At 33.6% G+C, this 13,956-nt stretch overlaps 1 protein-coding gene across 1 annotated transcript; it reads right to left on the bottom strand.

The window, feature by feature from the left end:
- Positions 1–8,658: 8,658 nt before the first annotated feature.
- On the bottom strand, positions 8,659–9,404 carry LOC149561513 (protein SLENDER RICE1-LIKE 1-like). Its single transcript, XM_089827853.1, has 2 exons — positions 8,851–9,404; positions 8,659–8,752 (listed from the first exon to the last, which is right to left on the bottom strand). Exons 1-2 carry the CDS (start codon positions 9,402–9,404, stop codon positions 8,659–8,661), a joined length of 648 nt encoding a protein of 215 aa, XP_089683979.1.
- Between the last annotated feature and the right edge of the window lie 4,552 nt (positions 9,405–13,956).

Below are 13,956 nucleotides of genomic sequence, written 5' to 3'. Positions count from 1 at the left end.
TGTAGTTTAATGTGATGTATGTATGTTTGAATTGAATGTAAGTTTAAAATATTATGTAGATGTATTAAATTTATGAAAAATGGAAAGTTTTGCAGTCTCTCAATTATTCACATATGTTCACATGTATGAATTGATAGTTCATTATATGAAAAAATCAAATTAGAATTTATTTTAATTTTTAAATAATAAATAATCAATATTTATGTATTAAAGTAAATTCTAAATTCAATATATCAAATAATAGATAATTTAAGTAATTTACCTATATATAAAATAATATAGAGCTATGTACATTTATATATATGAATGCAACTATAATCCTAAGCCGAACTCTAATCCTAACATTAACTAAAACCCTAATCCTAAACAATCATAACCAAATCTTTAACACAACCTTAGCCCTAATTATGACATAAACCTAGACTAGATCTTAAATTCTATTTTTGATTTTTAATAAGTTGTGTTTCCCTTCCAAATCAAATGTAAAATTGAATATAAATTTGGTATTTCTATTTGAAAAAAAAGTGATATTGCAATAAATATAATTTTGATAGAAATATCTATGAAATAAAAATAAAAATTTAAAACGTTTATCTTAAATACAAATAAATAAATATTTATAATTCAATATATTTGATAAAAAAATTTAAATAATAAAAAATAAATTCAATACAATTGAAATTATAAAATATTGATTCATGAATGTAATTTTAATCCTGACATTAACTAAAACCATAACTCTAAACAATCATAACCAAATCTTTAAAACAACCTTAGCCCTAATTATGACATAAATCTAGACTCTCTTTTGAATTCTATTTGTTTTTTTCAATAAGTCATGTTTCCCTTCCAAATTAAATATAAATTTGATTTTTATATTTAAAAAAAAAAAAAGATATTACAACAAATATACTTTTAAATAATTAATTAATTTAAATTTATATATATATAAATTTGATATTTATATTTATGATAAAGGTTTTAAATTTTTATTTTCATATAGTAGATATTTATATGAAAAATAGATTTAAATTTAAATTTAAATTAATTAATTATTTAAAAGTATATTTATTGTAATATCATTCTTTTTAAATATAAATATCAAATCTATATTTAATTTGGAAGGGAAACATGACTTATTGAAAATAGCAAATAGAATTTAAAAAAAAAATCTTAGATTCATGAATGTAACTCCAATCCTAAGCCCAACTCTAATCCTAACATTAACTAGAATCCTAATCCTAAACAATCATAACTAAATCCTTAACACAACCTTAGCCCTAATTATGACATGAACCTAGACTCTCTTTTAAATTCTATTTGTTATTTTCAATAAGTCGTGTTTCCCTTCCAAATCAAATGTAAAGTTAAATATAAATTTGATATTTATATTTGAAAAAAATGATATTAAAATAAATATAATTTTAAATCTACAATTTATTCAAATTCAAGTCTAAATCTAATTTTGATATAAATATCTACTAAATAAAACTAAAAATTTAAAACCTTTATCATAAATACAAATTCATTAAAATTTAAAATTCAATATATTTGATATAAATATTAATTAATAAAAATAAATTTAATACAATTAAAATTGTAAAATATTGATTCATGAAAATCTCTCTCTCTCTCTCTCTCTCTCTCTCTCTCTCTCTCTCTCACACACACACACACACACACACACACACACACATTTTTTTCCCCTACCTCTTATCCCTCTTCTCCCTTTCTACTCAGTTTTACATCTTCATTATTATCATTTTTTTTCATTTATTATTTTATTTTGTTTAAAGTTACCATTCATATTGTCTTAGATTTTAATTTAGTTTGTAGTAATGATTCAATTTATTTTATCACTCAGTTATTTTTAGAATTCACATTTAAGTTGATTTATTCATAGTTTTTTAGAGTATTATTTTATGATTAGACTTAAATTTAGTATAATGTTCAATTAGCTTTAAGATTGAAGATTACTGAAGTGTTTAACATTTTAGAGTTAATGTTATGGTTCTATTTTCGGTAGATTAAGATTAAATTAAATTTATTATTAGAGGTTGTTTTTAGACTATTATTTTTTGGATTAAATTATATTCCAAAAAAGGACATTTAGCTTTCACTTTTATTTACTCTTCATTTTAAATATTATTTAAGATGATATTTAATTTTATATAATTTGCTAAAGTAGGTTTTATTTACTATACTTTGTACAATTTTGTATGTTTATGATATCCACAATGTTTCTTCAATCCAAATATATTCTCTCCTATTTTTGTTATATTGAAGTAGTTAATGATGTATTAGATGTAAATTGATATGGTTTTAAAGATGTACATTTATATAATTGATATTTGAGATTTATTTTATTAAAAAGTAATTTTGTGAATTTTTATGTTGTTTATATTTATGCAATTATATTTGATGGACCCATGCCCACCCCATCTCCCACCCCTACCCCCAACCCGCTCCCACCCCCTTCATCTCTGCCTGCACCTCCACCCCCACCTCTACCACAGAGGAGCTGAGGAAGACTATGAGGCATAACCATCGTGACCTCATGCGATATATTCAAACCATTAGGCATGAGACCATGGTAAACTTTAAGAAACCCTTCTAAAGAAAAAAATATAAATTATTGGTAAATCTTTCGTTAGTTTGAAAAAACAAATTATTTTTATGAGCGAGTCTCAAATTTTTTAAATTTTTAATATTATTTACATTACTGATTATTTTGGAATCATAATTTTTGAGTAGAAAATATTGGAGAATCTCAATAATAATAGGAAGTTCACTAGTCATCATGGAATATTACAAATCAAAATTGAACATTTTTATCTCATGGAAATTATAGGGACAATTACATTATATTTTAAATCAATAGTGAAAACTAAATATTAGTAATATATCCTAAAGTAACTAATAGCTATGATAATTATTGGTGAACTAATTTTAATTTCTTTGATAATATTTAATATTTAGTTGTATCAAATATAATCATGTATCAAATATTGTGGTGAATCTTTGAGTTTAATTTTTTTAATAAATTAAACTATTGAGTGGTTTTAAATATTGTATAGCTAAATTTAATAAAAACGTGGCAATTTAGGTTGTATTAAATCTTAAATCATTAGCCAAATTACTAGCAAAAACTTTCTAAAATTCACAAAATTATGAATATTCACCACTAAAAAACACCCTACATGAGACCCACCCCCCTCACCTACTTTGCCTTGTAGATAGTATGCAAGGCATTGTACACTCTATTGAGCATTTGGATAGTGGCATTGATACCTTTAAAGTATGGAGGCAAAACATGCATACCTTCTATTTGGATGGCCTATCTTATAGAGAGGTCCATAAACTCAAATTAAATAAAGGGGATTTTAAAAGATATTGTGTAAACCCTAAGATGGGTTTTGAGATAAGCAAGAAGAAGAATCACATATTTATTAGATCATGCATGCATCCTCATATATGAGCACACTTTTTGGAGTGGTAGTGGATGGTATTTGACCATCCACCACACACAAATCATGAGGTTCCTAGCTACTTTCTTAAGAAACTATGGGCTAAGTTTTAATTGGGTTTGAAGCCCAACTATTTTGATATTAGAGAATTTTAGGGGGTTGGTGGAGGGATGACTTAGGATAGGGCTTAGACAAAGCTCAACAATAATACGAGGAATCGTAGATGTCCTCAGCCTCTTGTACAACTTCTTGCACCAGTTGTCCTAGTGCTAGGCTCCATCATCAAGCAATAGCATTTTCTCTTACTTCATTAAGTGCCCTTTCAAGAAATTTAGTAGAGTAGTGGACGTAGATGACACATATTCATCCACTTGGACATGTTTGTGCTAGTTGTGGACATATATCCATAGGCCCCTAGGGTGATGACAATGCTACATAGAATGACCATGATGCAAAGGGAACTAGTTTTGATGATGAGGTGTACACTACTCACGGTGGTGAGATTAATGAGATTAATGTTGAGTCATTTGTTGAGCTTCTTTGTCGAGAGGGAGAGAGTCAAGAGCAGTAGGTAAGAATTTAATTTTAAAATTTATAAAGTACATAATTATTTACTTCCTACAGATATGCATAATTATATTAACCATATTAATGTGTGTTGATTTTTAATTAATAGAGGATGGATGATATTGTTCCTCCTAGGAGGCAATATAGTCTTTTTTCAAGACCTTCAGACATTGGCATCCCTCATACAATATGCACTTTGAATTACACTATAAATAATGTACATTGGAACTCAAATTTAATAACATAAGCTCATATATTATTTTTATCTTATTTTGTAGGGATTGTCATCTGTTACATAATCTAATGCTTGTACAAGTCTTGATCCTTTGACCATTGAGGCACAACCTCAAATACCTATGGTATGAACTAAGTTTGAAGAGAAATACTTTGTACTATTTTTAAGTAAACATTTTTATTAACTAATCTTTAACTTTTATTCATGTACAATAATTTATTTTGGTTTTGTGAACAAGAGATGGATCGTACTGATCCATATAGGCCCCAATATTATTTATTTTTGACTACTTTATCTTTTGACCATTTCAGTTATGTCAATGATGATCATGGTAGCATATCTATACACACATTTGTCACACTAGGTACTTCTTAGGTACGATATATATATGTTTTAATTTCAATAAAATGTAGTGTAAATTATGTACTTTTTAATTTATCGACTTTGTAATTTATTTATCTATAATTTTGAGTCAAGGTTTATGTATCCATGATTTTAGGACTATGTTCACCATGAGTGTTATTGAGACTACAAGACTAAGCTAGATGGAGGTACAAACATCATCCTTTTAGGTCAGTATTGTGATTCATACATATATAGTTCATTATGATCTTTATGAAATTTTAAAAAATTATTTATTCTAAATTATAGGACCTCACCACTGCTACATTTGGCAGCTTTGACAGTGCAACTCCTCCTATTATAGAGGAAAACCTATCTCATGTGTTATTATTTTTAATAACTACTAAATATTTAATTTATTTGAAAGCTAGATTTTGAAACCCATTTCAATCAAGCACGTACATATTGTCTTCTCAGGATGCGACATAGGATGTCCCACATGATATCCCACATTCCCACATGATGAGACACATCATGTTATGTACAAGATGATCCATTCGAGTCATCTTCACGTGGAGTAAAGAGGACTACAGATTAGATTGATCAGGTCTTAGGGCACCTTTAGATTGTGTTTTTATGACACAAATTATTTATTCCAATACACTTTTTTTTAAGACAATTAACTATATTATATGTATTTGTAGACTTCGTAAATCATGTTATGACATGTTAGACCATGCTATATATTTTTATGACTTCTTATCATGCTAGTGTGTGCATTAGAGATTATTATGTTATCATGTTGTAAGTATAAACCATTTTCTTTATTGTGACATATATTATTCATGTTATGACACATTTTCTTAGTGTATATTACCTGATCAATAATTTTAATAATTTTAATTTTGCATACTAATTTTTCTTCTACAAATGTTTGTAGTATGACCACAATGATACCATGTAGGCTTTCCTTTTGACTTTGCATTCCTCAACTCTCTACTATTCGATGATTCTCCTTCTTAAGTGGATGAATTTTCTTTACATTTTCTTTTCCTGAAGTGCTGCCAAATGACCTAGGTGATTTCATCAATTTGTCAAGGTACTTTATTATTTCATTAGGCTTGTTCAATCTTTCCACAAGTTCTGTCTAAGTTTTCAATTCATTTCTTAATAAGTTAGACTATAATCTCAAATTTACTATTTCCATGTCCTTCCTATTTAACTCCTAATTTTCAAGCATCAATTGATTCATCATGTCTAGTTGAGTATTTGTAAGCTTTTGCACATCAGATGACCTTTGTTCAAGTTTGATAGCCATTTTAATTTTGTCTTCCTCAACCACAACCTTGTCTTCCTTACCTTTCTTCTTTTGTTTGGTCACATCACATAGTATTGTTATTAATGTAGATACACTCTGCTTTGATACCACTTGATGAAGATCCACACCACCCTACCAACTCACAACCAAGAATGCAAAAATATGGAGACCAAGAGAAATAAAATCTTCACAAACAATTTTTATTATACTTAGAAATCCTTACAACACCCACAAGATGATATCATAGATATGACTTCTTCAACATAAGAGAAATCCTAAATAAGAGTCTTCACACCAAGAGCTTCACTAAGAACTTCTACTTGAAGAGTTACACCTTTAGAGTTTTCACACCTGGAAGTCTTCACACCTTCTAGCTTCTACTTCTCAAACTTGATTAGAAATGCTCATATCCCTTGCTTAAATAGGCACTTACCACCCAATGCATGACTTATCCACAACCTTCTAGAATTCCACCTACACAATATCCACAACCTTCTACAACTTCCATAACCTTCTACAATATCCACAACTTTCTACAATATTCATAACTTTCTAAAATTCTACCCACACACCTCGATAAATGGAATGACAACTATTTATTTTTTATTTTTTCTATTATGCCACCTATGCACCTCAAAAATAGAAATCACCTTTTCCCTTTTTTCCTGTTTTCCATTTTTAATTATTTTTCTTTCTATTTTCGTGACTTTCTCTCTCCACAATTTTTTATTTATTTTTTTAATAAATTTTTTTTTTAATTTTTAATTTTACATTCAACATGTCTCCCCTTTATTTAAGATGCTCCTGCATCAGTTATCTGAATTTCATGTTCTCTCTTTAATTTATTAACTTTTTCATTGAGAATATTGTTCTTCTCAAATAGGTTTGCAATAGCTATATCACTCTCTTTTGAATTTCCAATGTCAAAAAATCCTCGAGTATCAACTTTGTCATAGTTTATCTCATTTAACTAAATGACAATATCCTTTCTCTTTTTCAGAGATTTCCTTAGTTCTTATCTTGCTACCTCAAGTTTGTGCAATATGAGCTAGATGTTAATCACTTGATTGTCAATAGGTTTTCCCAAGTTGTAGTCCTCCATCTCTAAGATTTGAACTCACAAGTTGTTAGACTTTCTTAAGAGAAGCAATGAGCTCTGATACAAATTGTTGGAAGCCTTAATTGGGAAACAAGATACTCAGAGGGGGGTGGGGTGGGGGATGAATTAGGATCTATAAAAAAAATATGCCTTCAAACAACTTTGGTGTATTAACCACATTTTCCATCTCATATCTCACTCATTCATAATCTAACTTCTAAAATAAAATTGTTGTAATGTATAGATCTAACTATCAATCACATGCATGAAATGTCAACACATCACACAAAGATTTAGTTACCCAGAAACCCTCCAAGGTGAAGGTAAAAATGGGGTGGGAATGATAGCCACAAATCTCCACTACTATAGTAATAAAATTAACTTGTTAGGGTTACAATGTTGATCACTTTTGATGATCTAACCTATGAGTGGTCTGCCTTGTTAAATGTAGTTAAGACTATTAGGTCTTACCTTATGAGGTTATTTTACATTTATAATAGAGTAAGGACTCATGTAAGAGATTTAGAAAAGGTCTATTAAAACCACTCTATTAAGAGATTATCACTATTCTTGTTGTTGTAACTCAGTCTCTACTGTACTCAACACCTTTTATATAACTCAACATTAATGTGCTCTATCTGCTCAACATTCACTAGGGTTGACTTATATTGAAAATACTAGACGACCAAAGACTTGGTCAACTCCAATAGAGCTTGACATACACATGTTTATTTACAAGTCTTTCACATGACTCAACCAATATAGATTAGCTTGGTTGCAGTGATGATCGGCTAACTCTTCCTTATATATGACTAAGTGTTTGACACTAATAAACAAAAAGATTTAGAATTACCAACACAATGAACATAATAAGAAAGCCAAATATTACTTTTTAATGTATATTATATCTATCTTCTACCTATGTTTAATGAGAGAGGTATGAAAAATAGTCAAGATGTCAAGCACAATATAACTGGTCCCACATGCATAAAATGACACACATACTTAGCCAAATGAACATGTTGGATCATGCAACATATCAAATTGTGCAAACTCATTTACAATTTGTTTCTATGGATCTACCAACTTTTTAATCCTAAGCAAAATTATTGAATAATAAAATATTGTACATTGTTTTGAGTATTGAATTTGATATTTTTTTTAAAAATATTTGAAGAGCCAAACATTTTTCCTATCACATTACATTTTGTGCATTGATGTAGTAATTGCCTATGTCAAGAAGTTTGTATTTTTCACTTTTTCCTTTAGAAATGTTCATGTGTTTAATTTTGCTTAACAAATTGAGCTATGATATTGTTATTTCACAACATTCCAAACATAAACATAAACTGAAGGCCACCTTCATAACAAAAATGATGAAAAGAAATGCACAATTAAGAAAGAAAGGTTGAGATAAACAAGTAAGAAAACTATTGGAATAGTAGATATTTACTTAGAATTATAATGATTGAAAGAAAATCCAAATCATTGATCTATCAAACAGTGAAATTTAGAATATATTAATATAATATTAATTTATAGACTAAAAGTATTAAACAGTGATAGCTGGCTAATTATTTCTTGGTCCATTTGTGGTCCATTTGTTTCAGCAATCACCACCAAACCTCATTCAGAGAGCACTCCATGCAAAAACAGCAAACAATGGTGTTCCTTTCCACTTTAAAATAATGGCACGTCCATCGGCATCCGGAGTGCAATGTTCTCTGGATGCACACTCTTGTACTAACAATTCAGCCTGATACATAGCTCTTTTCGCTGAATCCTGCTTGTTTGAAGAAACGCCTCCACACATCAGACAAACCTCTCCTTCTCACCATAGACTATCATATTCCTGATGCTACTTCCAGGGAAATATTCTTCATGCCTCATCCTCCTAATATCACTTCTGTCCATCATGCTAACATCCACCATATCAAAATATGCCATGCAATAGAAGAGCACCTCGCTGAATCTCTCCGCAAAAGATTCAGAATTATGCTGCGCTTCTGCTTCGACATTCACCATGATGCTCGGCCTCAGTTTCCTTATAACACTTAATAGATTTTCAACAATGGCATGGTCGTATAACAAAGTTCTCAGAACAAATGGAGCATGAACTGCGAACGCCTCGCCAGATTCAACAGTGAACAATTCCTCCTTAATCTCCTCCATTCGGGCGATCTCTACCATGTTGTACGAGAACGGAATCGCCAAAGATTCAGCGAGATCGTGAAGTCTTTCTCCGCTCTTTAAAAGCTCCTCTCCATTCATCCCAACCGCTGTAATCTTGAGAAGCTGAAACGTAGGGAAAGAGGAGGAAATGGATCTGTGTGCCAGATACTCCATCAATACCGTCCAAAGCGACCCAGTCCACATCCTGAGATCAGTCACATGAATTTTCTGGGCATTCCCCACGGTGTCAATGATTGCCTGCGCAGACGTGAACTGCGTCTACTACAGTAAACAAGTTGCCTATAAAACTCCTTTTTGTCGAATTCCCCGGCAATATCGAAGCCAACATAGGGGACTGGTTTAGCTTCGTTATTCAACATTCGGAGACTCTGGCGTTCGATTTTCTCCTGCAGGGCGAGGGAGATATAATACCCGAGCCTCTATGTTGCATTGCCCATCTGACAAGACACTCTTTTGCATTTGGTCACCATTTCAGCAACCTCATCATATTTCTCCGCAACGTCTAACATATGTCCTGACTTGAGCAGAAGTTTAACCAACTCTATCCCCTTGTCTTTGTCTCTAATCCGAGCCTCGTTGAGGTCAGGGCTATAATTATTCATTACCGACCCAGTAGAAAACTTTTGATGGTCTGACATAACAAAGCTGGCTTCCATTGCCACGGGTAGAATATTGTACAAAGTGTAGTAAAAGGGTAGAGTTTACCTAGCTTGGAGAACGCAGACCACAATATCCCATCAAATACAACGAGATATATAGAAACTTTCTGTCAGTTTTAATGTCTTAATCTCATCAAATGCAACGAGATCTATACAAATTTTGCGTTAATCCTCATGCTGTAATTGTGAAAAATCAAACTATTGCAGTCACTGATTATTAATCTCCCATCACAAATGATTATTAAACTGCTGAAAATAAATTCCCAGCTAATATCAGAGAATAACACAACTGCAACTTCACTTATAAAATACGGAAAGAAATGCGCAACACAATGAACACAATATTTTCGGACAAATTGTCCCTGGAAAAACTCCTAAGGGAAAACCAGTTCTACAGATGAGAAATTATATTAAACTTCAGCAAATCAAGAGATACAAAATTCCTTGCCTCACACTGGCAGAACTTCGACAACCTCCTAATTTCTCCCACTGATATTTCTCACTGCTATCCCTGCGCTAACACTGCGCCCTTGCTAACACTGCAAGACTGTTTGCTAACACTACAAACTGCTTCACAAAAGCTTCTTCTTCCTGTGCCCTTGCTAACACTGCAAGACTATTTGCTAACACTGCAAACTGCTTCACCAAAGCTTCTCCCTATGCCCTTGCTAACACTGCAAGACTGTTTGCTAACACTGCAAACTGCTTCTCCAAAGCTTCTCACTGTGCCCTTGCTAACACTGCAAGACTGTTTGCTAACACTGCAAACTGCTTCACCAAAGCTTCCCATTGTGCCCTTGCTAACATTGCAAGACTGTTTGCTAACACTACAAACTGCTTCACCAAAGCTTCTCACTATGCCCTTGCTAACACTGCAAGACTGCTTCACCAAAGCTTCTTCTCCAAATGACCCAATGACCCTTTTCTATACTACTCCTGTTGGTAAACCAACGATCGAGATTAAATCTAATCAACGGCTGAGATTAAGACAACTCGACAGCCAATAATAGAATTGGTTGCAAAGTGTCCAAAAGGAATCACTAAAATTAGTAAATAATAACCATTTACTAATTTTTGGCAAGTGGACAAGCAGCTGTCCAAACCACCCATAAATACAACCGCTATTCATAGATAAGGACGAACAGTTGTCCAAGCTACCCATAAATAGTGCTGCTATTTCCGGGTCAGAAATAACAGCTGTCCAATTAATAATAATTAACACTCCCTCTTAGCGAGGAAGCTGTTCTGCATGACACCCATCTTATCTCTGAAGAAGATAAATTTGGCCTTTCCCAAAGCCTTCGTCAGAATGTCTGCTACCTGCTCATCTGTAGGTATGTATTGTAGTCGAACAACTCCCCTTTGTACACAATCTCTGATGAAGTGATATCTGATATCTATATGTTTAGACCTATCATGAAACACTGGATTTTCAGACAACTTGATGCAACTTTGATTGTCACAATGTATCACAGTAGTTTCAACCTTCTGACCAAACAAGGCTACTAACAACTTCCGAAGCCATATAGCTTCTACTTCTGCTGAACTTAGAGCCATAGACTTCTGCTTCCTGCTGAACCAAGATACAACTCCTGATCCCAAGCTGAAACAACACCCTGAAGTGCTCCTTTTGTCTATTGTACTTCCTGCCCAATCTGCATCAGTATAGCCTATCAACCTGATACCTTCACCTTGAACATATCTGATCCCATACTCGACTATACCACACAAGTAACGTAGCACATGCTTAGCCGCTATCCAATGCATTCTCTTTGGTTCAACCATGAACTGACTAAGAGAGTTTACTACAAATGCTATATCTGGTCTAGTGTTGACCAAATACATAAGCGAACCAATCAACTATCTATATAAAGTGGGATCTACATCTTTCTCCTTAGATGTATCTACCTTCCTCCAATTCGTGATCATGGGTGTAGACATGGCTTTGCAATCCTCCATCCCGAATTTCTTCAAGATTTCAATGCAATATTTCCCTTGACCAAGGAAAATCTCCCCATTTGTCTGCCACACTTCCATGCCTAGAAAGTAGTGCATAAGTCCTAAATCCTTCATCTCGAACTCTTCTGCAAGGTTCCTCTTGCAATCCACTATGAGCCCTAGTGAACCTGTAAGAAATAGGTCGTCCACATAAAGAACAAGAATGAGAATCTCACCCCTAACCATCAAGTAGTAGAGGTTAGCATCTGCTTCACTCTTCACAAAGCCCATTTTCTGCAAGTATGTATCAATGCGCTCATGCCACGCTCTAGGAGCCTGCTTGAGTCCGTACAATGCTTTCTTCAATCTGCACATGTGGGTCTCTTTGCTGTGTGCTACAAAGCCTTCTGGTTGTTCTATGTATACCTCCTCCTTCAACTCACCATTGAGGAATGCTGTCTTGACATCCATTTGATGGATCTGCCATCTCATCTGTGCTGCAAGTGAGATTACAGCTCGTATAGAAGTATACCTGGCAACTGGAGCAAATGTCTCCTCATAGTCTATTCCCTCCTTCTGAGAGAACCCCTTTGCCACAAACCTAGCCTTGTATTTCTCGATGCTACCATCTGCACCATGCTTTATCTTATAGATCCAGCGTGATCCGACTACAGCCCTATCTATTGGTCTAGGTACTACCTCCCACACATCATTCTACATTATTGAAAAATATTCCTCAACCATAGCATCTCGCCATACCTGATGTTCTGCAGTTTCCTGATAGCTAGAAGGCTCACTATCTACCAACTGACTAACTAATGCCACATAGTCATTGAACTTGGCTGGTTGTCTTCACTGTCTAGTACTCTTCCTAGGAGCTCCCACAAACTCTTGAGTATCCCTTTGTGTATCTAGAACCACATGGTTCCTGCTGCCAACTGTAGAGGATGAAATGTCAACCTTTAAGTCTTCCAGATGCATTTCCTGTTGCACCTGTTGCTCCATACTTTGTGAATCTTCACTAACTGAGTCTACACTCGTACTGGTAACTATACTTGAGCTTTGATGCCCTTGACTTGGTCTTGGAGCTTCTGTTGGCTGCTCACTCTGATCATCTGCTGGCAAATCTTTGGATCTCTTGAATGCCTTGTCCTCCATGAACTTGACATCCCGTCTGACAATAACTCTTTTAGTCCCCGGAATGAAAATTCTGTATGCCTTTGAGGTCTCACTGTACCCAACAAAGTACCCCCTCTCTATAGTCTGATCTAACTTTGTACGTGTATCTCTAGGAATATGACGATATGCCAAACTCTTGAATATCCTGAAGTGACTAACATCTGGCTTCTTCCCTGTGAAAGCCTGCTCTGGTGTCATCTTCCCTAGCACCTTGTGTGGAACTCTATTCTGAATGTAGACTGCTGTATTACACGCCTTTGCCCATAAGTAACGGGGCATGTCCTGGTCTTGCTGCCTCCGATATAGAACGGTTCTTCCTCTTAGCAACTCCATTCTGCTGTGGATTGTAAGGAACAGTCCATTCTCTCTTGATTCCTTCTCTGGTGCAGAACTCCTGAAAGACATTTCCTTTGTACTCGCCTCCATTGTCTGACCGAAGAACCTTCTAGAGAAGTCATCAATAAAAGTAACATAGTACTCATATCCTCTTAGAGATTTCGTTGACATTGGTCCACAAACATCTCAATGTACTAGATCAAGAACACCCTTAGATCTGGTGTCACTCCTTGGAAAAGATGCTTTCGCAAACTTCCCCAACACACATCCCTTACATACATCATCATGCTCTGTGCTCACCTCTGGAACACCTGTCACGGTCTGACGAAGCAATCTAAGTGCTCCATGATGAATATGGCCCAACCTCCTATGCCATAGCTCTCCAAGATCTCTAGGATTATTGTTGCTCATAAGTGCCTTAGGAGTATCAAACTGCAATCTATAAAGGTGACCACTCCTAACTCCAATAGTTATGGGTGATTTCCAATCCTTGTGCTTAATCAACACATGTGTCCCTCTAAAGAGTACATTATACCCCCTATCCTGAAGAACAGATACAGAAATCAAATTCATACCTAAGGCCGGCACATATAAAACATCATGAAGAGGAATTATCTTTCCAT

The sequence above is a fragment of the Cupressus sempervirens genome, chromosome 4 (assembly GCF_028749045.1).
Source record: "Cupressus sempervirens isolate cs-2001-9-10 chromosome 4, ASM2874904v1, whole genome shotgun sequence".
Classification (NCBI taxonomy): Eukaryota; Viridiplantae; Streptophyta; class Pinopsida; order Cupressales; family Cupressaceae; genus Cupressus; species Cupressus sempervirens.
The sequence above is the reverse complement of the archived record's forward strand: the minus strand, read 5'-3'. Positions and strand labels throughout refer to the sequence as shown.

What these genes read in the sequence shown, in the direction of transcription:
- LOC149561513 (XM_089827853.1), bottom strand. Translation starts at nt 9,404, where the DNA reads ATGTGGACTGGGTCGCTTTGGACGGTATTGATGGAGTATCTGGCACAC. An exon ending in GTCTATGGTGAGAAGGAGAG is followed by an intron (nt 8,753 to 8,850) that starts GTTTGTCTGATG and finishes GTGTGCATCCAG; the next exon opens with AGAACATTGCACTCCGGATG.